This window comes from Lissotriton vulgaris, chromosome 4_1 (assembly GCF_964263255.1).
Source record: "Lissotriton vulgaris chromosome 4_1, aLisVul1.2, whole genome shotgun sequence".
In the NCBI taxonomy this organism is placed as follows: Eukaryota; Metazoa; Chordata; class Amphibia; order Caudata; family Salamandridae; genus Lissotriton; species Lissotriton vulgaris.
The window spans coordinates 810,653,047-810,680,611 of record NC_141691.1 but is presented as its reverse complement, the minus strand read 5'-3'; the positions used below and the strand labels follow the sequence as shown (position 1 = coordinate 810,680,611).

At 44.7% G+C, this 27,565-nt stretch overlaps 1 protein-coding gene across 2 annotated transcripts in view; it reads left to right on the top strand.

The window, feature by feature from the left end:
- Positions 1 to 27,565, top strand: part of MBOAT1 (membrane bound glycerophospholipid O-acyltransferase 1) — a 491,383-nt gene that overhangs the window by 239,327 nt on the left and 224,491 nt on the right. Inside the window, exons 2-3 of one of the 2 annotated variants that reach the window (XM_086965142.1) lie at positions 2,299 to 2,444; positions 9,443 to 9,520. In XM_086965142.1, the coding sequence (XP_086821268.1) occupies positions 2,299 to 2,444; positions 9,443 to 9,520 (224 nt within the window). The remainder of the gene's footprint in view (positions 1 to 2,298; positions 2,445 to 9,442; positions 9,521 to 27,565) is intronic. The other variant, XM_086965143.1, reaches the window with a different exon arrangement.

The following is a 27,565-nucleotide window of genomic DNA, read 5'->3' as shown; positions in this document are numbered from 1 at the left end:
CTCCCTGCCCTGCCAGCCGTGCGGGTTGGTGGTGTTACCCCTCTCTAGCCTATGCCAAAGTCTCTGTTTTAAGTGTTTTACCATTGTGAAGGCACAGGGAGGGGGGTCTTAGCTTTCAGCTCCGAGCCGCCTGCCCGAGCCGGCTGCTTAAGTGCAGTCATCTATAATTGAGAACTAAAAAAAAGGGGCCATATGCGGAATTGTGTGTGTGAAGGTGCGTCTGCAGCAGGTTAGCCTTTCATCGATCGGGGAGAAATATTGCCTTATGGTGGAAAAAAGAAGAAACGACTGAGGTGCAGTGATGTCCTTCTCACAGTTTGGCTACCCTTACAGCAGCACTTCCCAGGTAAGCTCGCAGGTCCGTCGCCTGCTGACAGCTGCTGTGCGTGCCCTGTGTGCGTGGTGCTGCTGACTCGGTCATGCTTTGGGTGTGCGCGTGATCACAGCGCCTTCCTGTGCTGGTACCCCGGTGCCCTGAACCTGCTGCCTTCACCCCACGGCTGCCACGGACCCGCCACTGAACTCCCCCGTTAAACCTCTGTTTGCGGGGTCAGCGGCTGAGTGGGCACTGCCGCGTTTAACTCTTTCTTGCCAGCTGCCTGTGAATGTTTCCCTTCCGCTGAGATCTGCGTGTTGTTCGTCCAAGTTTCTGAACTGCCCGGCACATGTTTCGACCTCACAGTCCCGCGCTGCGTCTCTTTTGAGCCTTGCGCTTTATTTTGCAGATTGTGTCCATTTTAAAGTGAATTAACCCGGACAGCTGGCGCTCACACACTGTCGCGATGCATAATTCAGCGCTCGGTAGGTTTAGCACTGAGAGATTCTGCAGCGGGGCGCCTCGATAGGAAAGATTTCCCTCACAGGGGTTGGAGCAAGGGGTCCTCGGGGGCTTCAAGGCGCAGAGACCTTTAGTGGCTGTGATTGCTGGGTCAAGGTTTGCAGATGAGGTGGGCTTTTTATGCGCTCCCATAATAAAAACAGTTCTGCCGCCACTGCTGTTCCTCTTTAATTCTAACTACCCCAGGCTCCGCGGATGCCCCCTCCACAGAGGTACGATTACGAATGCGGGAGGGAGGGGTGGGGGCCGAGAGCTGCAGCAGAGGGAGGGGGGGGGGGAGAGGTGAGAGCGCGACGGAGGAGGGCAGAAGGAGGGGGGAGGCGAGCGGAGCCGAGCAGCTCCTAAAAGCAGCAGGGAAGGGAGGCGAGCAGCTACGAAAACACGACCACGTCTCTCCGAGGCAAGGAGACAATGCCTCGGAGAAACGCACGGCCATTTTCGGATTCGGGGGCGTGTTCTTTGCGCCCTGAGTGACAGACGACGTCACAGGGCTAAAGAATGCAAAAAATCACGCCCCCGAATCCGAAAAAGACGGAGCTTCTTTGGAGGGACGGCTCTCTCCTCCAATGGCTGGCCTCCTTTTAGGAAGCCAGCCAATGGAGATGAGACGAAAAGAGAGGTGGGATAAAGGAGCCACTCTAAGTAGCATTAATTCTCCTGACTTCCGGTCTTGGCCTTCGGCCAAGCCTACAGTCCCTCGACCTAAAAAGGGGGGGGGGGAGTGAGTCGAATTACCCCATACTTTACTGCTGCATAGGCATGACCGGACTGGGAATGGAAACCAGCCCCTGGAAGGGGGGAGGATGGGGCGGTGCTAGTGTGAGAAGCGCCGGCCCAGAGAGGGGAAAAGGGGCAGTTAGTGTCTAGTACCGCTGCCGCATTTGTTATAGGGGGTCGATATTGCAGCACTGCTGCAAAACCGACCCCAAAGACAAAACCGCCCTCACGGGTCAAAAACCGTCCCCCACCCTGTCCGGTCCTGCGCATAGGAAAGGTATTTCTCCACCAAGAAAAATATGATCTTTGTTGAGGAAAAGACAAAATGTTTGGTGTACTTATGCACATACACTGCACACATACTCCGGCAGGTTGTTTCCTTTGCAAACAATTTGCTGGAGTAAATGTAGAGCAGAAAGATGGATCATGGGAATCTATGGCTGGAGTGAAATTATACGAGAGCTTGATGGAGTTTTTGCAAACGTCCAAAAAAGTAAATACAGTTAGTAAGCTCTGTCTTTTTGAAAAAGCTGTGCATCGTCCCCATATATATTACCTGTGGATCTTTGGGTTCATAACGTATTAATATTGCAAAAATACCTGGCTTGTTTGATGATCTCCTTAGCTTTCTGATTAAAATACCTGTAGTGAAACATTATTCATTCTGCCTTCCTGTTTGCTTGATGTCATCATATTGGGAACTTTCTTTACTAACATAACTAATGCAGAATATTTTGTTGCAGGTGAATTTTGTAGCCTGTCAGCTGCTTGCTTTGTTGGCTGCATTTTGGTTCCGCATTTACTTGGGTCCCAAAAATGCGAGTCCTGTTGTTCGCCATGCGTGCGCTACCATGTTTGGTGTCTACTTTGCCGTCTTTTGCTTTGGATGGTGAGTGACATGTTCTTTTTCTGGAAAGTGGTACAGTAGTCTAAACAATTGAATCATGTGCTTTTAATAAGTTTTATTATTCTGATTCCCGTTTCCTAATAATTTAATGAATGTTAACATTTATGATGTTGAATGAGAGAGTGAACGAGAGAGAGAGAGAGAGCGAGAGAGAGAGAAATATTTCAATGATTTTGAAAACTAACTAAAGTCCAAAGAACTAAAATTCAGCTGTCATTTTAAGAATGTTGAAGCAAGCAACAGGAAATTAGTATACCCTAATACAGGAGCTCTGACTTCGTCTTTTTTCTATAGGTTGCTGGCCACTGAGATAATGGTGGAAAATGTGGAAGAGTACCTACATACAGGAACAAAAATAATAATCGTGAAGAGCTATAATGTTCATTAAATGATAATGAAGTATTGCCATTGAAAAATGAAGGTTCAGTGAAAAATGTCTTGCATCTTTTACACGTATACTTACTTTTGAAAGGAAGCCAGTGTTGTTGATGTAGGAAAATCGTTTGATACTAGGACTCACTCAGTAGGATGTGTCTCTTTCTGCGCTGGTGCAGTTGTTGCTGCTAAGTGCCAACGCAGACACCTTTGCTTCATGGTGCAAGGGGGCCTAGGTTACACGCAGGTTTTGGTTTTGGGCAGGAGGCATTTTCCTATATCTACATGTGGTGCAGAAAGAAGAAGACATGAGACGAAATAAACATAGGACACTATTTACGAGAAACTAACGCAGCGCTGTGCCACAAGTCATTTAGCTGCCCGCGCTGCATTAGTTTCCAAGCAAAGGGATGCAATATATTTACAACGATATGTCGCAGCTCTGTGCTCTTCCCTGTGCTGGTGCACAAACTGCTGCCATGCACCCATGCAGGCACCCTTGTACCATGGTGCAAGGATGCCTGCGTCGTGGGGAGATTGTTTTTGTGCAGGAAGGTGCCCCTTACTGCAAAAAAACAATCAATTGAGGTGATTTCTTCTTCCAATGCGTGCTGCAGAATGCAACACGCATTGAAAGAGGGAAAAAAACAACGAGAAATTAAAACATTTCTCATTGTTGCGCCTCGCTACGCCACACTCTGACGCATTTCCAGGTGTACGATTGCTCGTAAATCTGGAAATGCATCAGTGGGCTTGGGTGTTGCTTGGGAACACCCATAGCAACACCCATGCCACACTCCTAACACACAAAATGTTTCGTGTAAAGGGGCAATATTTACAAGTTCACATCAAGCCATGCAGGGTGGCTTTACGTGTGCTAGTAAATATACGCTGATTTAACAAAAAGGGGTAACCCTGTGTCCCTCAGAACCTGGGTATGTGTGGTTAAACAAGAAGTGGTTCTGTCGGGTGGTTGATCAAATTACTTTAAGTTAAGGCTATATTAGCTCATAAATTATGCAGAAGAATGATGGTTAATTACATTCAAATACACCTCTCTGAGAACAGATTTAGTTCAAGATTTTTATGTAAGAAAAAGTCACCATTGTAATACATTGGAATTTCTTCATTCCTTATTAAACTCAATAACTGTTAAAAACATGTGAACAGTGACTGTTGGTGAACAAAGTGAATAGTGAAACAGATTCAGTGACAATTATTTACAAATTTATACAATATTGTACATAGGTAGTTGGGGGGGGAAATGTAGTTTAGGAGGTCAGAGTTCTGAGTAAATAGCACATGAGCGTCCTCGGGGAGAGCACAAATCACTCCTACATGCTCTTGCCTGCTCGTGTCAACTATGCACGAACGTTTTTCCTCAGCTGCTCGACTATATCCATGAGGTTTTTAGTCATTAATAACTGCATGCCACTCAATAAATGTTTCAAGCACACATGGCATGTACTCGATACGCCCGTTTATTATCCTGACGCCACCCTTCACCCTCACCGGGCACCTCTATAGTGGCTTGTGTAGTGGGAATTAACCCCACCTGCTGTCTTTTCAGACTGTGCATGTATTATATTGACATTATTCTACCGGCAGGGTACTAATATTAGTTACCTTCCACCAGATAGACCTTCGGGCTTCCGTCCAGGCTGTGATAACTACCTCCTGTGACTCCAGATCCCCTTGTGAGTATTTTGGACTCACTTCTTTTGATCTATATCAAACCCCTGAACCACACCTCTCCTAAAACCCCTCTCATTTTATTTTAGGTCCTTCCCCCTTCCCTGTCTTGATAAAGACCCGCCGTGACCACCAACTGGGGCACTCTAGGGTCGAAACGTCGACGCTTTTCATTGGTCAAGAAACCTCCTGGAACAGGCGCAATAATCATCTGTGTCCTTGGAGTATTTACTCGGAACTCTGACCTCCTAAACTACAAGGGGGTACACTCCTAAAATAAACCCTGCTCACCCCCTTGGTAGCTTGGCACGAGCAGACAGGCTTATCTCGGAGGCAGTGTGTAAAGCATTTGTGAACACATACAGTAACCCAGAGACAACACTACTGATGGACACCACACAGTTGTATATTAAAAATAGGTATTCTTTATATAGATTTAACACAAGACCACAAATGACAGAAATCCACAATACTGTACTTAAACTGGTAGAATTGGCTTAGTTCTCTTTAGATCTTAAAATCCGACACTTTAAGTCAATGTACCTTAAGATGCAACATGCAGGGCAACAAAAGTGTTGTAGGAAAGGTGATGGGGTAGTCCCTGGCACGCAAGGATGGTGATTCGTTGAAGATCGGGTGCAAAGAAACAAAAATGGCGTCTTCTTCTTGATGCGGCGCGCTTCTCCGATGTTGCGTGATGTCTCGACTTGATGCGTCAGCTGCAGCTGCAACACCCTTGTTCAGAGATGTGATGACAGCGGCTTTGGCGGCAACACCTTTCTCCCTCGATACGAGACGCTTCCGCTCTATGCGACAGCTGCAGCCACGACACCCTTGTTCAGATATGCGACAACAGCGGCTCCGAAGGTGGCACACTTCTCCGTGGATGCGAGGCGCTTCTGCGGTGCAATGCGTCAGCTACAGCGGCGAGATCCTTGTTCAGAAATGCGACAGCAGCGGTGGCGAGCAGTCCCTCAGAAGGCCCAAAACCGCAGCAGGCACTTCCAAAGAACTCTTGGGGAGCTGGGGGTTGAAGTCTGTTGTCCGTGAGACTCCAGCAGGAGGCAAGCCCTTCTCTCAAGCCCTTGGAGATCCTTACAAGTCAATGAAAGTACACAAAGTCCCTTTCTCCTTTCTTTGGCAGTCAGGCAACCACTGCAGGCCAATCCCCCAAGCAGCACTTCAGCTTATGGATAGTCTCTCCTCAGTTTCTTCTGGTACCTCTCCTTAGCAAAGGTTTCTTCTTGTTGTCCAAAAGTGATCTAATTCTCTTGGGTTTGGGTCCCCTCTTTTATACACAGTTTCTCTTTGTTCTCTGGCAGAGAGGCTTTTGCCTAGTCTAAACCAGGTCTGGTCAGTACTGGAGCACTCTGTTTACATGACTCCTTCTTTGCTTTCACAGTGCATGGCAGAGACATCAGACGCACCACAGAAGGTGGAGCCAGCATTGTGGAGGGAAGGCACAGCCCTATTCAGGTCCCAGGTGCAACTCTTCCCTCCCATCTAGATGCAGATCTCTCTATTCACCACTGGGCTGACTCACACGGTCTCCTGGAATCCCCCGGCCTCTGTCACTCAAACTCCAGACAGTGAATACACAACCTAGCAGAGGCAGGCTTGGATAGTTAGACAAGAAAATACCTACTTTCTAAAAGTGATATTTTCAAACACAGAATGTTAAAATCAACTTCACTAAAAGATATATTTTATCATTCTGAGTTCTGGCATACTAAACTCGAATTTCTACCATGTTCCCTGAGTCAGTTAGAATTATAATTAGGATTAGGATTTGCAGTAAGAAAATAGGGCGAAATGTTGGGAGTAAGGTGGGGGAAAATTCTACCCCAAGATCACATTTAGATAGCGATTTGATGGCAAGTTTTGTGAAAGGGTGATCTCTCTATGTCCAAATTCTAAAGCCCAAATACTGATTGATGGTAGATTTTTGGGATTCAAAGTGTTACCAAACAATGTGATCCTTGGTCCTCTATACTTTTTAATGTTGCATTGGAACCACTGGCCATTGTGCTGAGGGGTGGGAGGAATTATGTGGATTAATTTATAGAGGATAGCATATTGACACATTGAGAACACACAATATTTCACTTGTGTCTGATCTTGATCTATTTATACCATACATTTTAGACTTTGCTTGTTAGTTTGAATTGATCTCTGTTTATAGGTCAATTGGTAAAGCTAGCATTTCTCATAATTTAACTAGGTAGGGAGAGGCTAAAGGAGTAGAAGTGGCCTTTTCAGTGGGCTTATGAGAACGTGATATATCTTGGTATACAGATCTCTAGCGAAAGGAGTAAGATGGTGGTTAGAAACAATTTAGAAAAGATGTGGATAGCTGAACAGAACCAAATTTAAGACTATGGACACATTTTAATTTGATCAAAATGATGTATTATTCCATGAATTTGCATGTGCAATAATTTGTGACTTAAGTCTCCCTCTACATAATTGTTTTTGAAAAGATAATGAAATACCTTATATGGAATACTAAATTAGGTTCACATATATTTATGATAAGGTTGAGGACTCTGAGAAGAGGGAGGGGGCCGAGATTTGAATGATCTAACATTGGGCAGGCCTTTCCATGCTTCATTGGACAACACACTTGTAGGTTCTTAGAGAAGTGTTTTAAAGATGCTCTAACATAGTTGGTAGCTGAAAATGGAATTCAGGAGATATTTTTATGCAAGTCTTTTTGCTTGGAGAATTTCATTCTGGGTCAGCATTTTGGGTCTTAAGTTAGCTGAGCTCAAAGAGGGAGGAATGACAGGAATGCGCGGAATTTTGATAGGATGGGGCTTTTCACCTATATGAGTAGCTCCTGATATCAAAGATGCCAGAAAAACAGATTTTTTTGCCAATGCCGGAGGAGTTATGGTATTGTTGGAATCGATGATCTCTTGACAAATGGTTGCTTTTTGTCATTTGGAAGTCTACATATAAATCTATGGATTGGAAATGTCACAAATATGGAATTACGTGATAATGTAACTACAGTACCAGGTGTGTTCCCATTTACTGTTTGTCGGAGCTGGTGTCTAGAATGCTGGGAGTAAATGTTGTACGAGAATATTTGTGAGTGGTGTGGAATGGAAGCCAGGAGATAGGGACAGGTGGAGGTAGGATGGAGCCCTGACAGGATCTTCCTGCTGATGATGTAGCCAAAGGCCCTGATATGTACTGAATAACTTGCCTCCTTCCTGAGCGTTCCAGTCTCTTCTTTGAAACCCTCCCTCTAATTTCAAAAGACACCCTTATTGAAAGAATTCCTGTTATATTAACGGGTAGATTTGAATAGGGACAGAATGGGATAGTGATAACGGATGTCTTTAGAAGTGATTGGCAACATTCTACAGAATGTAACCTGAAATGGGTTCTCAATGCAAGCTACTATGGCTGTTTTTTCGAATTGTTTTAATGACTGGGGAAGAATTGAGTAAGAATATTTAAAAACAGGAATGGTATAGAGATTTGTCAGCACAATTAGTAGTGTGCACATAGATATATCTGGGAAACTTTCTAAACATAAAATCTGATCCACAATATCTTGGATTCCACTAACAATGTAGTTGTCACTTTAATCAAATTGTTGGTATAAATGTGAAGAGGGAATGGGAAAGTATGAACATATGCCTATGGTGTTTAATAGAGGCAAGGGTTTTTAGATGGATATGAGAGATTTCGACTGGAACAATGGTGACATTAAATTGTAAGACAGTTGTATTAACCAAGGTTTTGTGCAATTGAACAATTAAATACTTTACTGTGCTGTCAGTACAAAAATCTGTAGCTGAAGCAATGACGATAATTCTATGTGGATGAAGGGCAGAGTTTATGTTAAAACTGAGGGCTGTGCTCGCTACCCATCTCATCACATTTGATTCTGACCCTGGTTCACAGCTGACTGGACTCCGCTAACATCGTAGAATGTAATCTGACTGCCATTGATAGCTTCAAATCCTCCGGCTTTGTTTAAGATTGCCACCTCACCCTTCACAAATCTATTGATGACATTGTTTCAAAATGGCAATTACCAGTTTAAATTTATCCGTGGGATTAAACCATTTTTACCATACCAAGATACCACGGTTGTTGGTCAATCTATGGTTATTTCTAGATTTGATTATGGAATTCCATTCTCACGGGCTGTCTTAAAATTCACCTTGTTCCCCTTAAAGTCACACGTTACGTTGCAGCTAGGCTGCTCTGTGGATTGACTACTGCGACCACAATAATCCTACATTGATCATCCTTAGCTGGTTCCCACGGAAGCCTGACTGATCCATGTAGTGGCTTGTTTAATTCATAAACTCCTCGACTCTGACCCCTCTCTCTGGGGGGTAGGCCGTCATCTAGACCTCTATGACAGTCTTCTTCTTGAGACCCCATTGGCAATATTGATTAATAACCATAGACTCTTTGTTTGCATTCACTACTTTTATAGTGGCGTCCCATCTGGTCACTTCAATGTTTACTACTTTTAACTCTAAACCTACACCTGTGGAAAACTGCCCTACTTGTTCCTCTTCCATGGTTATAATTGAAATATGTGGGTGTAAATAGCCACAGTCATCCCGCTCCACAAGGATTTTGCTATGAGCAGATATGATTTACTCCTGCCTGCAGTAAGGCTTACTCATAGAATTTAGCAGATGTCAGGAGCGCTACAAGAGTAAACCAAAGCAAAGTCTTTGTGAATCGGGCCCTTTGATTCTATGAATCAAATCTTCAATTTCCACCGGAAGCCATTTTTTCTGTGCCGTAGTGACAACTTGGTGCTCCATAAGATTTGTGAATTGTGCCTGCAGACAATATATAGTTGGAAAATATTGTGTATAGATGAGTCAATTACAACACACATATTTATCAATATGTTGCTTCTGTATCTGTTTCAGGTATTCTTTGCATATTTTCACACTGGTGTTGCTGTCCTACTGCATCATGATGACTGCAAGCATCCGGAATGTGCACAGGTATAAACAGTGCTTTCTCAGAGTCTCACCTGTTGGTTCTCTGCATAGGGACAGATGGAGGACCACACACAAAGCAGCAGAACCTTCATTAAGTTGGCATCCCCTTCTTCCACTGCTGATGTTTCTGTTGCCAATGAACCCTGAAAGCAGTTGATGTTAACACACCCAAAGTGCAGGTTTCTGTTGTCGTACTAAGCCGGAAAGTGAGTCGTTGGAAAGGTGGTTAATGTTTTTGAGAGGCAGCTGGTTTCTTTAATTCTTCCAATTTCACAGTAAACAGAGTTTTTTAACACAGTTTTTGTGTAGATATTGGATTTACGGTGGATTCCCGAAAGTAGGTCGTAGTGTGGAATAACGAGTAGGGAATGTCGTGACTCCTTAAAGTCATATTAATGCATATAGGGAAGTATAGATTTACTGTTCTTAACTCCACATCTGCGTATTTGAATATAAAAAATCTATCCATACTTACCTGTCAAAATGTTTGTTAGTAAAAATACAAATGACGTAATCGTTGACGTCATTAATGATATCACATATCGTACCACTGGCAGCAGAAGGGATCTGCATACATTGAGTGTACTTGCCAACAGTACAGCATTCTACACTTCACCCTTCTTGATCTACAATCTTTTTGCTCAAAAGATATTTTAGTTCAGTTGCTCACATATGGATGTACTTTACCATCAATAAAATGATGAGTAACTCCACAACTGAAGTTCATATCTTTAAAACAGTAAAGGATGTTTATTATTGTCTGTGTTTTTGCGTGGGGGACATACATAGCACATTAGCAGATGTGCAGAGTGTAATAATTTAATTATTGCCTCTGAGAAGTGAAGGCTGAAGCTTGGACTGTGACTCACAAGAAGTGAAGCCTGGGGTAATTGGGAAACAACCATTACAACGCAGTCATTGCAACACACTACATTTACAACGCAGTCATTACAACGCAACTGCCTTTACATTGCATGCCATTGCAACGCAGCCATTAAAACGCATGTCACTACAATGCATGCCTTTACAACACATGTCACTACAAACCATGCCATTACAACGCATTATATTTTTTTAAACAAATTTTTATTATCTGATTTTCATTTTTCACAATATGGCTACTGCAGTACAATGAACATGTGGATCGGCACACACAGTATCTTCACTTTTGTGAGCTCAGCTGCATAAAAAGACATAAGGCCGACAAAGTCGGTACCTGCTTTTCCCCACACTATATATAGTCCACTCAATCACAAATGGTTTCCGCTTAAACGTTTTAAAAATATTCATAGATTCCGAGCCGGATGCATGACCATATCCCAACACGCCCTTGTCTGCTATAACAACAAAAAATAAATCCCCAACATGTCCCCTTCCCCCTCTCTCCAGGCTTTCTATCCTCATATAGCGGCGTCCAGAGACACCATGGTGCCTCAGGCTTGATACATCACATCATTTATCAACATCGACACAAGTACTTCTTGGATTAGGTTGATAACGACAATCGTTCATTGGTATACATACTTGCCATTGTGATTATCTCTAAGAGGTGGGTTTGGAATTTTAACACACCTTTTGTTACGAATCAGTTTGACATCTACAACATCCAGTTCTTGCGCTTTAAAGGTTTCCAGCATAACATCCCACTCCAGTGCTATCAGGGTTTTACGTAAGCCCCTGGCCTCCTCCCGTCTGGTGGCCGCGCTTTCTGTACTACCCCACCGAATCAACTCACTATGCCATGTATGTATGGAAGGTGTCTTCTTGGATTTCCACCGCATGGTGATAGCCCTTTTGCTAAGATGAGCGATAGGTTCACAAACCTATATTGCACTTTGTGTTTAGTGGAGGACTTTTGGAGGCCAAGGATACATGCTTCCAGGGTGCGCGGTATGTCCCTTTGTGTGGCTGCCCTTGTAGAGCGCCTGACCACTTCCCAAAACTCTCGTATATGTGGGCAAGCCCAGACCATGTGAACTATCTCTGCCCCCTCCCTGTGACATCTAGGGCAGCAGTGTTGTGTTTGTAGGAACATTCTGTCTAGTTTATGAGGGGTGAGATATGCCCTGTGTAATATCATGGGTTGGATATATCTGAATTTTGCGTTCCTCAGTATTTTCCTAGGATGTTCCAGAATTCTCTCCCATTCTTTTTACAACACATTATAAGGTAAGTAATGTGGAATAGTAATTTGTATCCTACATTATCCAACACTTACCCTACTGTTGCACTCACTGGAGTGGGAATAGTAATTTTTACCCCTACACTATCCAGCACGTACCCTACTGTTGCACTCACTGGAGTGGGATTAGTCATTTTTACTCCTACACTATCCAACACTTACCCTACTGTTGCCCTAAAAGTATTATGTGTTGTAGTGGTATGGCTTGTAATGGTATGCATTGTAATGGAATGCGTTGTAAATGTAGTTTCTAAAAATGCATTGTGATGGCATGCGTTGTAAAATCATGCGAAGTAATGGATGTTTGCGATGTAAAAACTGCGTTGTAAAGGCATGCGTTGTAAATATTTGAGTTGTAACGTGTCCTATTCTGGGAAATTCCCCTCACTTTCTCTATGATTGAAATAAATCACTGTTTTATATGTTTAGTAAGAATAAACAAACCAGAGCCAGGAGACAAGGAGTTAAACCTGTGCAGTGAGATAAAATCACAATCAATAGGTCCCTTGAGTATTAACAGAGTCTTGTTCCTCTGTCGAGCCATGTAAAGTGCAATCTATGAGTCATTATCTGTGTTGTTTATATTAGTTCGGCTGTACTAAGGTAATAACCAGGGTTTGGCCACTGCACTGTAGTACTATATTAGCGAATTAACGTTTATTAGCACTCTTGTTGTAAACAAAATGTTTTATTAGGGTGCATTTATTTTTGCATGGCCTAAGTAGAATTGATGGAGATGTATGTGGGAATAGCTCATCCATCACGAAAGGTGAATTCTGGTGTGGTTCCCTCCCTCAACAATGATAATAAATTGCATACTGCTCTCTGTGGCCCAGTATGTGAGGGTTATTTACGTACACAATTATAAACAAAGATATTCAACTAGAGCCAGAGCAGAACATTTAATATTAGTAGCAAATAACCAATCTAGCCTTTACTGTGGTGATAACATGGAATTTGACCTTGACAGAGTAGTAATAAATGTGTGAATGCCCATGTATAATTGCATGTGGTTAGAGTAACATGCTTCATTGAGCCACATTTATTTTCAATGGCATGGTATAAATATATATATTACAACTAAAAATCTATGACATCAAACAAGAGGTAAATGGAACATTTACTTGTTCATCTATGTTCTACAATAAGTAGATGTATTTAATATATTTCAGAATGTGATTACATGCATTATTTACTGAAATGTTCTAAGATATATTTTTACAGTCAACTTGTCCTGCTTGGTGAATAAGCATGAATATGAATTAAGTAGCAAAGTACAGCCCATAAGTTTCCAGAATGGGATGAAGAATTGAAAATAAAACCTCACCTACCAGTGTAGTCCGCATGGCGCTGTCTTGTCTTCTGCATATATCTCACTATGTGCCTTCTGCAGGCCTGAGAAACACACACACAGCATGAAGTACCGTGCGTAGACCAACACAGTGGCCACAGGTCCTCAGAAAACGTTCCTTCCTCTGGGACCTTACATAGATATCTGGGGTAGGACATACACACAGCCGTAGAGCACTTGCTAAATCGTACATTATACATTTGCACAGGCAAGCAGTCAGTGCTTAATTTATACTGGTGCTTGCAAGTGGTGGGTACTGGCACTCATTTTGGGGACTGAGACTTATTTTCAGAAGCAGGCTTTGACTCAGACTCCAATCCAGAAATAGGATGGCTAAAAAGGAATATGAAGGAGGAAGAAAACAAAAAACAGCCACCTCTTTAGCAAGCAAGAATGAAAAATGACCTTAAAGAATGAGAATAAGAGACAAGAAGTATAGGGTGGTAAAAGAAAGAGCCATGAGGTATAATAAAGACTAGGGGGCCTTGGTATTTGACTACCGCATCCAGCAACATATTCTCCTAAGAAAACCTATGGGCCCCTGCCAGGGGCGCAACTAGACCCAAAGTTCGGGGAGAGGTGTGGGGGGGTTGGGCTAACACTCCCAGCCAGGGCTGGCCCTAGCACTGGTTGCACATGGTGCAACAGTCATTTTTGGTTCCCCCTCCCACCTTTTCCTTTTTCTCCATGAATTTCTTCACTACCACTCACCAACAATGCACCTCATCTTTTTATAGCACCTTTCTGACAAACATTTCATTTTTTAATAGCGCTACTCATAGTTTACTCACACTCAGATCTGCGATATGAGTGGTACACGTTCTTTGTAGCAGGCACATTAACCTTCTGTACTGTGTGTGTGGCAGGAGTGCTCATGTAAGTGAACATTGAGCGATGCAATAGTGTGAGAGTAGGGTAAGTGGAGTGACTGCAGGGTGTGTGAGGTGATCATATTAATTTGGTTGCAGATTTAAGTGCATAATGGGATGAATGAAGGCATGGTTAGTGATGGACTTGTTTGAGTGAGTTTGCAGATTGAGCAGTGAGTGGGACCAGTGAGTGAAGTGTCACATGAGTGCAGGGTGAGTAGTATGTTCGTGTTACTGCAGGGTGAAAGTACAGGGTGAACAGCGCAAGTGCATTGTGAATGTAGAGTGATCACTGTGAGTGCAGGGTGAGCGGGTGAATGGTGTGAGTGCATGGTGATCAGTATGAGTGCATTTGTGATCACTGTGAGTGCAGGGTGATTGTGAAAGTGAAAGTGAAGGGCAAGAATGAGGAGTGAGTTGTCTGAATGCAAGGTGCATTCCCGGACACTTGAAGTAACTCAGCATGTTATTGACGGCGGCGTAGCGTTTCAGATATAAGTTAAGCTATTTCTATTATGCAGAGATTTAAGTGAGATGGAAAAACTGGGAGGGGTCTCTCGAAGTTGCGTGGCCGATATAATTATGGGCGTGGCTCAAAACATTTATTCTAAAAATCTGTGCTCAGCATAATGTACCTCTCTGCCACGTTTGACACTGTGCCACACCAGTGCCTTCTCGCGCGACTTGCTGATATTGGTGTTACGGGCTTAGCTTTGGACTGGCTGCGTTCCTTTCTTTCGTCCAGATCCCAGCAGGTCTGGCTTCCCCCCTTTTCATCTACGGCCAAGCCTCTTTCGACGGGGGTCCCTCAGGGCTCTACATTGAGCCCTCTGCTTTTTAATGTCTATCTGACCCCCTTGATAAAGATGGCCGAACAGCTGGGGGCCAAAATTATCGCCTACGCTGATGACACGCAGCTGCTTTTTACGTGGCCTAGTGATGTTCTTGACACAGCTCTGATTCAGTCTTGTCTCTCCTCAGTTTTCAATTGGTTAGCCGCTGCACAATTGAAATGTAACGAGGATAAGACAGAAATTTTGTTGTATGGCCATTTTCCCCCTAGTTTTAGAGATTCACTCTGGCCAGCTGGCTTCCCGATGCCCTGTTCAGTAAATGTTCCCGCTTAGAACTTAGGGGTCTGGTTTGGAGAAGACCTCTGGTTCGAGGCGCACATTAAGAAACTGACAGGGTGCTGCTTTGGGACCCTTAAAGCGCTACGGAAGTTCTTTCCTTATCTTCCTTCCACAGCAAGAGAGTCAGTAGCGAGGGCATTGATTCTCTCGCGTCTTGATGACGCCAATGCCTTGCTGAGCGGCTCCCCGGCCTATTTGGTGAGGCGTCTCCAAATAATTCAAAATGCTACTGCCAGACTTCTATGCAACATCTCTAGCCGTGTGAGTGTAAAGAACCATTTGCAGAGATTGCACTGGCTGCCAGTGCCACAACGGATCGTTTTTAAAATTCTTACACTGGCGCATAAAGCTATAAACGGCCATGGTCCTGCCTATTTGATGAAACGATTTAGCCGTTACTCTCCCAACAGACCTTTGCGTTCTGCCGCCCAACATCTGCTGCAGGTCCCACGTTTTCAGCGCTCTCGGCTGGGAGGGCAGTCGGTTGCGGTGAAGGCCGCTTCTGCCTGGAATGACCTTCCACTATTTTTGCGAGCTACCCTGAACTTTGGTCCATTTAAAAAAGCCTTGAAAACCCATAGGTTCAGGTTGGCTTTTTAGTTTTCTGTATAGCCTATTCCTCTTTTCCTGTTTTCTTTTTTCTTTTCGCGCCAGGATACTCCGGCAGTAATTGAGCATGTAATAAAACAGCATAATAATAATAATAATAATAATAATAATGTGCCGCTTGACTGTTATTTCGCTGCTTCTGTTATTGCCTTCACATAAGTAACATTACACCTACAACAACCCAGGACTATTGGCTTTGGAAAAAGGTTGTTAGTTGCATAAGATAAACATACTACATTCATACATACAACCATGGCTTCATTGTATATAATATTGAAAATGTTTTAGTTCTTGCGCAAGAGGTTGTGGCATAATGGCTAGAGCTGCAAACTTTGGAGCTGGGGAAGGAGGTTTGAGTCTCATCGTCGGCTCAACATCCTGTGTTTCTGGGCAAATCACTTAATATTCCATGCCTACCAAAAAATAGGTGAAGATGTTGGTGCTCATGCACAGCACTTCGAGTTAAGCAATACAGCGCGGCAAAAAAATAAAACTTACATCAAAACAGTGAACTGCTGCAGAGTTAGGATTGTTCTTCCATTCTGAGTGTGAGGGTGAAAATGGAGAGCCCGATAGGGACCCGTCTCGGTGCCTGCTTTTAAGAACTGCCGGTGATGAGCACCAGCAGGACCCTGACCACTTAAAGCCCTGCTATTATGGCATTAATCAGGTGTCAAGGGTGGAGGAAATAAATAATGTGCTGATCCTGCAGCAAACTTCCAGTCTTATGATTAGGGTTGCCAACTCATTATTTTGATGTCCCAGATGGTACAAAAATAGGCAGTCACCTAAAGCCATATTTCCAGCACTTATCTGTGCATACTTCGAACAGCAAACATACATAGAAAGCACTTTTAATTGTATTCTAGGCCTACCTGAATGATCCATGACTGATAATTAAAGGGAACAAAGACAGAGAAGTCACATTACAAATGAATACATACTTTTTTATTTATAACTCAATTTAGTGTCAAAAGGAGGTCTTTGCAGGCTCTTTAACCCCTCCCCTGCTGGTGACGGAACCACTCCGTCATCAGCCGCGGTCGCACTGTGCTGATGACGGAGCGGTTCCGTCACGGCCCGCTCGGAACGCCTGCGCGGTGCGGATTCCGTGCCTGCGCTGAACGTTCTATTGAGCGGGCGGGGCCGTGACGGAACCGCTCCATCATGAGCACAGCGCAACCGCGGCTGGTGACGGTACGGTTCCGTCACCAGCATGCGCCCGCCGCGCGGCCGCCCCACCCCCTTAGCACTGCGGCGGAATAGCCGCCGCAGTGAAGGGGTTAAAGAACACATGGCTCGCATTTTTCTTTTGCCAATCCTACTTTATATTCCTTTTCATGAAATGCATTCTCACACTACGGCAGTAAATGTAAGGAATAGGCAGAGTGGTGGCCTGGGGGTACTAGAACTAGAAAAAAAACTTCTAAACCTTTGTAACCAGTTTACAAAGGAATGTAAATATGCAAATGATCTTTAAAGGCCCATGAAAAACTCAGGCGTGCCAGAGATAAGACTCCAGACACTGCCCAGCCAAGTCCCACAGCATCTCGAGCTGCAGCCGCCCGGGCTGAGACACACGACGGGGGGGGGGTTGCTTTTAGCCCTATGGGTGTTGCACGCCTATCCCTTACACTTATTTCCAGTGAATAATTTGAGCTGGTGATTTCTGATTCTTGGCAGCAGCACTTAATTGGTGTCCGTTGCTTGGCACAGCACTTAATTGTCAGCACCACACTTATGACAGTCTGCCACAGGGTGCTCTGCTTATCCAATTTAGGGATGAGCAGAACAAAGGTTGTTTATGAGTACAATATACATTTAAAATTATTGATACCTGCCTCCCCAGCCATTCCTTTAGCTTTGGCGACCTGGAATAATCGGAACTGTTGCACTTGCAGGCGAGAGAGATGGTTAGTAGTTGTTTTGGCAGTGATGACAGGGGTGATGGGTGGTGCAAGCTGCAGTGGTCTCCTGGGCATGGCTCTGGCATTTATTCTTTTATGAATTAAGCATTGCTTTTTTCCTTTTTTACAAGTTACACGCTGGGCAAACCCTACAGACATTCACACAGCACATTAACATACAAATGACAAAACAAATAGCAGGGCAGAATCAGTGCTCTAAAGCAGTTGTATGATCCTTTTAGACACTCAGCATCCTTTCCTCATTCCTTCATTGTCACTTAAATATTCCCTACTGCTAGTGTCAGTCAGTGCATGGGTGTTAGTGTACATTAAAAAGTATTATATGGTGAAACAAAGTCACACTAGATGTGATTAAAGGGTTGGTGAGCATTGCCAGACAGCATTTTTATTGTGCCAGAAAAATTAGATTGGATTAGGTCGCATAATTTCTCACCATTAGTTAATTTTTTTTTAAAGAATTGCTGGGGCTTTTGTCAAGAAGCAGCTGCACCATCCCATTTCTCATCTTAATGCCACCTAAAACAGAACCAACTACTAACCAGGAAAGCGGGGAGAGGATGTGGCATAATGGCAAGAGCGGTTGGCTTCAGTGCTGGGGAACCAGGTTTGAGTCTCGGCATTGACTCAATATCCTGTGATTCTGGGCAAATCACTTAATCTTCAGTGCCTACCATAAATGAATATGTCCTTAACTGCTGATCATGTTGAAGTGCCGGTGCTGCGCACTGGAAACCACTGGCTCAAATTAAGAACTGTTTCCCACCCAAAGAAAGAATCACAGCAAGTTTATGTACATGATGAATAGATGTCAACAGGGATGGTGGTGTTACAGAACAGTTAAGTATAAAAGCATGAGCTTTGCTTTGTAAAGACCTTAGCATTGCAGTTAGGTTAAGCCGTGGTGCTGGAACAAATTTCAGAGTGGTGGCGTGGTATTGGGGTGGGGGTTGGGGGCTGTGGTGCCATCAATGTTACATGCCTGAAGTCATATGGATTGTGAAAAATCCATGCATCAGGTAAAGAACAAGTGTAGGAAATGCTCTACACCAATTCAGCAGGATAGTGTTAAGGGTGTAGTATGTAGCTGATAGTGCATTTTTTAACTCACTGTCTCAATATATAACTAAAGCATGGTTTGGTTGCACTGAAATTTACAGGCAGCTCGTTTTCTATTTAAATTGGTCACTAAACTTGCAGATTGTCTGATAAAACCATATAACGCACAAAGATAACCCGTAAAAATTGGGTTTAATTAAATAGTTATCATTTGCATGTCACCAAGTAAAACGTTTTGATGTGTTTTGATCCTATCAAAATCTTTATTTCTATCACACTTAAAAATTACAAAAAAGTTCTCCATTTGTGTTTTCCTAACTACTGATCTATTTTGAAATATTTGTACATTTCATCAACAGATATTTAGTTTGTGTTAGTGTTTAAAATTAATGCCGCCCTACAGCCTATCTTCACACTCCTTCAACCTCAGCAAGATTGTCCTATATTTAGTTCAGTTTCTACAAAGCCTATCAGTTTGCAGAGAAAGAAAAGTAAATACCAATCTCCATGTTAGAAGAATAAGCAGCAAGATGTTAGAATACATAGCCTGACATTTGATCATTATTTTTGAACGTGCCGGAAATAAGACAAGATCAAAACGTAACTTTATTTACATTCACCTTCAGAACCTCAGCATGGTTCTTTTGGGGGTGTTGTAGTCCCCCTCTGCACACCTTCTTCCAGTGCCTTTGGTGTTAAGTGTTGTATCCTGTTATCTCTTAGTTGCTAGCATCTCACCCATTGTGAATGTGATGTAATAGAATGTTTATGAGTGCATGGCTTGTATGAATGGTAAGTTGGAATGAGTTGGGCTGAGCAGCAGGATGGTGCTCACGGTGAGGCAATACTTACCATCTTACTTGTAACTGAATAAACCTACTTAAATAATCTACACTATTGGCTACTGGACTGATTACATACAAGGGCCCTAGATCGTTTACAAAATGAAGGAATTCTGTGCTTCCAGTTTAACAGACTAACAGCACCCGCTGAGCCTGTTGATGAATGCAGGCTATAGAAACAATTCAATAGCAAGCGCAGAGCGGTGGATTTGGATTTTGAATAAGTCAACATAAGCGGACAAAGCGGGGATGAAAGCTTTCACTGTAGTAAGTTATTGCGGCGAGGTTTAACCAAACTACCTTTAAGCAAACATTGACTAAGGCAACAGTTTGGGCTTTTGCAGAATGTTGTTGGAGTGTGAAAGGAACATTGAGAAAGGAATTGCTGCAGTGATATAGCTGATATACATATCCTAATGCAACTGAACAGGTAGAGTGAGGTAGTTTTTTTAATGGTTTAATAACACAATTTGCAGATTGCAACAAATGTCAGTGGAGCTCTCAGCATAAGACGCACATGTGCATTAAAGCATCAAGGTACATATTTAGCATTAATATGTCAAATACATTTCACAGTTCATAGTAAGGAATGCAGGATGTACTACTCTGTGGCCTCCTACTGTATGAAGAGTTAAGAGAAGGGGCGAAAGATAGGAGGAGAGAAAGGGAAAGAAGAGGAGAAGAACAAAAGTTCAACAATTTTAGAGCTCTGAGCTCTGTCAGATACAGATTATGAAATGCTGAGTCCGTTCACACTCGCTTCACATTTATGGCGGTGACTGGTACCTCATGCCAGCGAGAATGTGTGCCACCACATGGAAATGTCAAATATGCAGGTCCTGTGATCACTGAGCATGCCACAGGGAAGGGAGTGGAGGGGTGACTGGGATGCTGGAGAAGGACTGCAAGGTTGGGCAGTCGTGCATAGGGGGTGGGCCATTGCAGGGGATGCGTTAGAGTGGCGCAAGGGTTAAGGAGCATTTCATGTAAAGAGGAATGATGGTATGGTCATCATGGTGTCGCCTATCGGTGTATCTCGGGTGAGTGTATGCATTGCCCTATGTGTTCAAGGTGAGCGTTCATCGGTTTTGGACAACTGCAATCAAAACGTTCACAACCTTCACCCCCGTGAGGAAATCACCCCTCATACAAAGTAGTCTAAGAGTGTGCGCCTCGGCTCTTTTCCACGTCAGACCAGTCCAATTCGTATGTCCCAACCATTTCTTGGGATGGAACAAACGTGCCCTTGTTGTAGAGGTCACCCACCTATGTGATTGTAACATCGCTCCAAAGGGCCGAGTCAATACCTCACTGTAATCCCAAATGGGGATTGCAGGAGAATTGGGAAGGGTTGGGCTCCTAGGGGGCAGATACCTATGCCAACAGGAGGGGGCTACTGTAATGTTTCGGAGTTCAAGCGCAAGGCAGATAGAAAGATCCGACAGCCAAATATAAGAGTTTGTTCCTTGCAATTCTGCGCGTACAAGCGATAATTCAGGGTGCTTTGGGGTACTCAGCCAGGTCATCGGCCACTGTAATTGTGCCACAGTGCAATAAAGCTCAAAATTGGGAGCCCCCAGTCCTCCCTCAGTGAGTGGGCACTGCAAAACAAGCAGCGCTACCTGGCGACGGCCCGTGCTCCAGATCAGTTCTAGCAACAACCCGTGAAGGTCACGGAAAAAGCTCCTATGGGTAGGACCCCCAAAAAAATAACAGATGAGGGAGTACAAGCGTTTTAGAGATTGCAACCCGACCTAGCAGGGATAATGGAAGCGAGTGCCAGAAGGGAAGCGAGCCACAAATGAATCCTATGACCTTATCCAGATTACCCTCCTTGAGGTCCCGTTCTGAGTGATATCTGTATGCCTAGGTATTTGAAGGTGTCATAGCACCGATGCAGGCATGATTCCAGGAGTTGTCAGAAAGAAGTTCCCTTTTGGGTACAACACTATATCATGAGAATTATTATTATTAAACCACAACAACTCATTCAGACAGGAGCAAAAAGGAGAAATTAATTAAAATACGACAGTTTATTCAATTAGATTTTTTTTCAAAGATGTAATTTCTTATCATAAAACACAGTTAAAAATGTACACAGTTTATACAAAGTAAAATCACATTACATTATACAGTCAATTGTTACAAGTGGGAAACAGAACTAAAGGAATACATTAATCCTATTGACATGAGGAAATACACTAGTCACACTTGTAATCACACTCTGACATCCACCTGGTGGTGGTTGGTGCAGTTCACAGAGAGAAGTGTGTAGGTAACATCAACCAGGAGGAGGATCGCTGCGACCGGAGGAACTGGGATCCAGGTCAGCAGTGTGCAGCAGTGGGGCAGTGAAGCAGGTACGATAACTCACTGATGAGGGTGCTCCCAATGCGCCAGCTCACACCTCCTAGTCGGGATGAGTATTTGTCGGGGATCACTCGTCGGCACACGCAGGTCTGCAGGCCAGGCAGGTGTCAGCACACCAGGTCTGTGCCGGAGATTGGGTGACCCACATCCTGGGGACCCCCTGAGATAGCCTAGGCGGGAGATCTCTACATGCAGCAACTGGTGAGAGACTGAGGATACATACAGGCTGCACCTCCTCGGGTGCTGGCTTGGAGTTGGCTGTGGTATGTCATCCCATTGGGTTCAAGCCCAGTCTTCCTGGCGGGTCTGGCGTTGGGCCAGTTAATGTCCCCCTGTGTGGTAGTCCCAGCCTCAGAGTGGCCGTCGATGTTCTCCCAAAAGCCCACCAGGCTTGGGTCAGGGGCGCCACCATAGTTACAGAGTTGCAGCATCTGAGGCCCTAGGATCAGTGAGAGGGGTCTCACTGTGTGTCCCATGTTGAAGCGGAGTAGAGCTGTGCATAGTCGAAGTCAAGAAGGAGGGTGTCCAAGGGCGTGCCCGCACCCTAGAGGCACTGCGGTAAGAGCAGAAATACAGCAGGGCAACTCACTGTGAGGCCCAAGTCACCTATGGTGCAGCAGCCATCATTGCTTTCAATTGGGTGCCAGAGTCCGTCTCCAGTACAGGGCAGAGCCACCTGGGCTCGTCCGCGCCAACGTGAGAATAAGCGTTGGAAGGTACTGGGGCCCTCTGGGCGAACTGGCACTCCTCAACAATCTCAGGCGGGACTAGGAACAGGGCCATCCACAAAGCTCAGAGCCCAGCGGCAGTCGGCTCCAGCAGGCGTGTGCACCCGTCTCCTGCAGGCAGACCTTTGGGTGTAGTGGTGTTCAGCACAGGGAATGCGCTCAGGTGTCTCCTGGTGCCCCTATGCCAAATGTAGGCAATAGTCGCGTAGCTCTCTGTCTGTTGGCAGGCCCACCGCACTCAGGCACCGGCCAGGAGCAGAGCACTCGGCTGCCCGCTAGGCCCCAAGTAGAGTCAGCTACTTTTTAATGTCTTTATGGCAGCCTGAAAAAGGAACACAATGTTGTTCATGGTAGAGGATATCAATGAATATGTGTCATAAGATAACCTGGATCAGGTTTTCCGTTCATTGTGCATAGTTATGCATATCCTGGACTCACCAGTAAGGGACCCGTAATAATAGCCAGCTGCATGTTTTCTTCTAACAAGAAAAAGACTGCAAGCTCGCAGATGCGCAGCCTCTGAATCTTTGATGTAAGCTCCATTCACAGAGAGTTGACGTGCTCTGATGCAGGAGACTGCTATGTACGAATGCAGAAAACCCTAGCAGCCGGGCTGCACCGGGCACCTGACATAGCCAAGGATGGAGGAGTGGAGCAAAGTCATGGAGTTTGTCTCACATAGTGCATCATAGACTTCTGAGACCACCTCAGCAGTGATGTTCAGTCACAGCTGGAGCCATTGGCTTGGATTTACTGAATGTGATTGTGCTGGGGGAGATCGTAGTGGGTCGGCCCCTTAGTATTACAGTCCAGATGTACTCATAGTAGCTTTACATAGTAGCTTTACAGTCTGCAATCCCTCTTGGTTGGATGAAATCCAGTTTTTTGAGAAGCAGTGATTGGAGACTGGAAATGGCATACTCTTCCATCAATATTTTTTCTTGGCTTTTAGAACTCTGGTAGCAGCCCATAAATGCATCCTCCTTTCTTTGGGAAAATTGTCTTCTTACGAGTGCGCCTTGTTGCATGACTTGGTGACTGTGTCTACATACCCTCACAGTGGCTTCCCTCCAAAACTAACAAAAGTGCTCTTTTAAACTAAGTATTAATGAAAAGGGTTGAGACATCTGCAAGGGAACACTGGAAATGTCAAAATCTAAGGTACAATTTAGGGGATGTGAGGCCAAGATAAAACTTATATGCCATACCCCAGAGTGTAAGAAAATAAAACCTTTGGCAGAAAGTAGTTCATTTTTCATCTGGCTCTCAATGTGTATAACCTGTAATAGCTATAAAAATTAAATTGGGAAAGAAAATTGAAGAAGTGGTGAGGTTGGCGATAGCAGATTTCAGGAAACATGGATATAAGTAGTGGCTGCACTGTTTGAATTAGGGGATAGGGCTTTTCATAAAATCAAGATTAATAAAACTCTAGCGCTATTAAATTCTCCTTTTGCAAGTGATAGCTGCTCCCATGAGCTATCAAAAAGGCGGGATATAGTTTTAGCCCATGAATCTGAAATAGCTTTTGCAGAATGTACTTTCTTAGCTGCCCACTTTAAGGGGATAGTTAAAATGGAAGAAGCTAAGACTTCCTTTCGATTGTACCATGATGAGATTGTACCAGGATGAGAAGAAATGGTGAATGCTGCTATCATAAGGCAGAAATAGTTTGAGGAGTGAGAATTCAAGGTTAAGGTCTCAGCATGGGCTGCAAAGAAGGAAGTTAATTTGAACAGGATTGTAAAGTTCAGGGATCCTGTAAATAATTTATTAGCAGAAGATCCTAGTAAGATACAAAATATCTTACTGGGCTATTACAATGAAGTCTACAGAGCAGGCCGCAGAATTGAAAAAGAGGCGATCTCAGAATATTTACCCCAGCTGGCAACAGAAAGAGAAGCTTCATTGTTGATATTTTTCAGGGCTCTGACCAGCCACTAGTTACTAACCTGTTCACAGTTGCTGAAGAGTTGCAGATGTTTTGTCGAGACTTCACAGTTCAGGATTACCAAATAGGTAAAGTAGGCACCAACCAATGAGCACCAATCCTTTTAGTGGCCCTGCAACAACGGATCAAAATAATATCGCAATCAAGCTTTCTTCAATTACTTCCAACTGATTTTTCTTTAATAGCATTAAAAAGTGTTAATGTTTAGCTTTGTGGGAAGACTTGGCTTGGCAGTTCAGGTTGAACTGTTCCCATGAGGCACAGGGTCAACACTGATTTGCATATAGCTGGGTCTGAACTGAAGTGGCCAAGTGAGCTCAAGAATGATGATGGATTCAGCCCAGAACTGTGACTGGGGGTGATTGTCTGAAAAGTTTCACCGCTCTGTCCATCATCTCCTTGTGCGTGCTTTGTTCACCCTAAGTTAGCAGGGTATGCCCAGACGTGGGTCCCTTGCTCACTTTGCCATTGGATTCAAGCTAGCCTGACTGATGAGGAGTGTTACCCTGAAACTGGTCCCAGGATGCTTGTTTCCAGTTTAGGGAAGACCTAGCTTGGCAGTTCGGGAAGAACTGTTCACATGAGACACAGGGTCAAGACTGATTTGCATATAGCTGGGGCTGAACTGAGGTGGCGAAGTGAGCTAAAGAATGATGATGGATTCAACCCAGATCTGTGACTGGGGATGAGTGTCTGAAGTTTCAGCGCTCCGTCCATCATTTCCTTTTTGTTTTCTTAGTTCGCTGTAAGTTGGCAGGTTTTGCCCAGACGTGGGTCCCTTGCTCACTTTGCCACTGGATTCAAGCTAGCCTTGCTGATAAGGGGTGTTACCCCGAAACCAGTTACAGGGTGCTTGTTTCCAGTTCAAGGAAGATCTGGCTAGGCAGTTTGGGCTGGACTGTTCCCATAAGGCACAGGGTCAAGAGTGATTTGCATATAGCTGGGTCTGAACTGAAGTGGCAAAGTGAGCTAAAGAATGATGAAGGATTTAAGCCAGATCTGTGACTTGGGGTGAGTGTCTGAAAAGTTTCAGCACTCCGCCCATCATCTCCTTGTGTTTGCTTAGTTTTGTGTAATAACATTGGTTTATTAAAATTGTTGTTGGTAAAATTAAAAGCGTATTAGGAAATAATTTGCAAGGGGGCCCCGAAATTTCGTCTGCTTAAGGGCCTCCACAGGGTTTAATCCGTCACTGACCCTCCACCACACTCCTTTTGTGATTGTACTGAACACTATCTACCACAACTCTGTCCAGTGTCCGCTAGAGTGGGCTGGAAGGAGAATGAGACAAAAACAGAGAGGGTTAGTGTTAGAACTGGCTATTTCTGGTAGGCTAAGGCTGACGCCAAATCCAGGCAGAAACCACCATTCTAGTCAGGGCAAGGAAGTCACACGCCAAGATAACCCCTGCTCACCCCCTTGGTAGCTTGGCACAAGCAGTAAGGCTAAACTCGGAGGCAATGTGTAAAGCATTTGCGCCAGCGCACAACAGCAACAACATACTAGGCACACCACAAAAAGAGACTCCACACAAGGTTATTATAAAAATAACTTTTGTATTGTAAAAACACATCAGATAAAATCACACATATACATGGTGCCAACTGGCACGGGTAATATTCACATGGGATTATTTACAAGACAGGGCCACATGGGCCACTGTCAGATCAGATATAGTACTTCTAGAATAAGAAATAATAAACATAAAATGGTAATCACAAAGATCACAACCAGTATCCACTGGTAACAGGAACCAGGACCTTACTAGGACCACCTGTACTAAAAAGGACAACCACCTAAGAATAAACACATTTAGGGGTATACCAGAACACATTACCCATGATGCATGTAACACATTCAGAGGAGTAATAAAGAGAAACACATGATGCCTAAAACATTCAGAGGTGTTAAGAATAAAGCACAGGATGCAATAAAATACATTTAGGGGTGCAGCGCAAGAAGACACATGATGCCTGAAACATTCAGAGGTGCAGCGCAGGAAAAGAAAGACACATAATGCATAAAAACATTCAGAGGTGCCAGAGCCATACATTACCGCAAGAATCACATGATGTCTAAAAACATTCAGAGGTGCAGGAATAACACATGATGCAAGATAACACATTCAGAGGTGCAATAACCATATAATTGCACAAAGACTCACATAAGCCACTACCTGTGGCAGTCCCTAGGCCAACTGGCCTTGTTGGGGCTCAGACGCCCTGAGTCTCAATGTCAGGGTGCGCTGCCATGCAGCGCCAGTCTCAAAGTACAAAAAGCCTAAACGTGGCAGGTGCCCACAAAGTGCTGGGCAGCTGGAGAATCAAACTGCGCCAGGTTGGAGCCACACAGGCTCTGACATTAACTGTGCACCCAGTGGAGTCCCCCCTCTGGGGACTCGAAATCAACAAAATGGCGCCAAGAGCCTTGAGGGCTCTAAACAAACACTGCGGCCAAATGCTGGAGCCACACAGGCTCTGGGCATATCGCACATGCCCCAGACGTTGGAGCCACACAGGCTGTAAAACCAATGTGCTCCCTGGTAGGAGGGGGCGGGCACCGACAATGTGCCCCGGCGCCCCCCTCCAATTAAAATTGCCCCCCAGGGAGCCTCTCCGGGCTCTAGAACGTTGGGGCGACCCGCTGCCAATTGGGGCCGCCCTGACTCTGCATTCACGGTGGAGTCCCCTACGGGGGACTCTAGCTTCATAACATGCCCCCAGAGCCTCTCAGCTTTAAATCACGTTGGGGCGGCCCACTGCCATACGGGGCCGTCCAATCTTCAGGCCCACAGCTGGTGCCTCGCATCGGCACCACAACAGCCTCGCGGAGCCCCCCCCAAGTCGCATGTACCCACCGGCCATCATCGGCGGGGGCTCCTCTCTGCAGGTGGCGGCGCAGGACTTCTCGGGGGCTCCCTCCCGGACATGGGAGCCCCGTAGCACCACTCCTGCTTCCTTCTCCGGGGCTCCCTCAGGCCAGAGGAGCCCCACAACAGGCCTCACTTGCGGCGGGGCGGGCACCGGCAA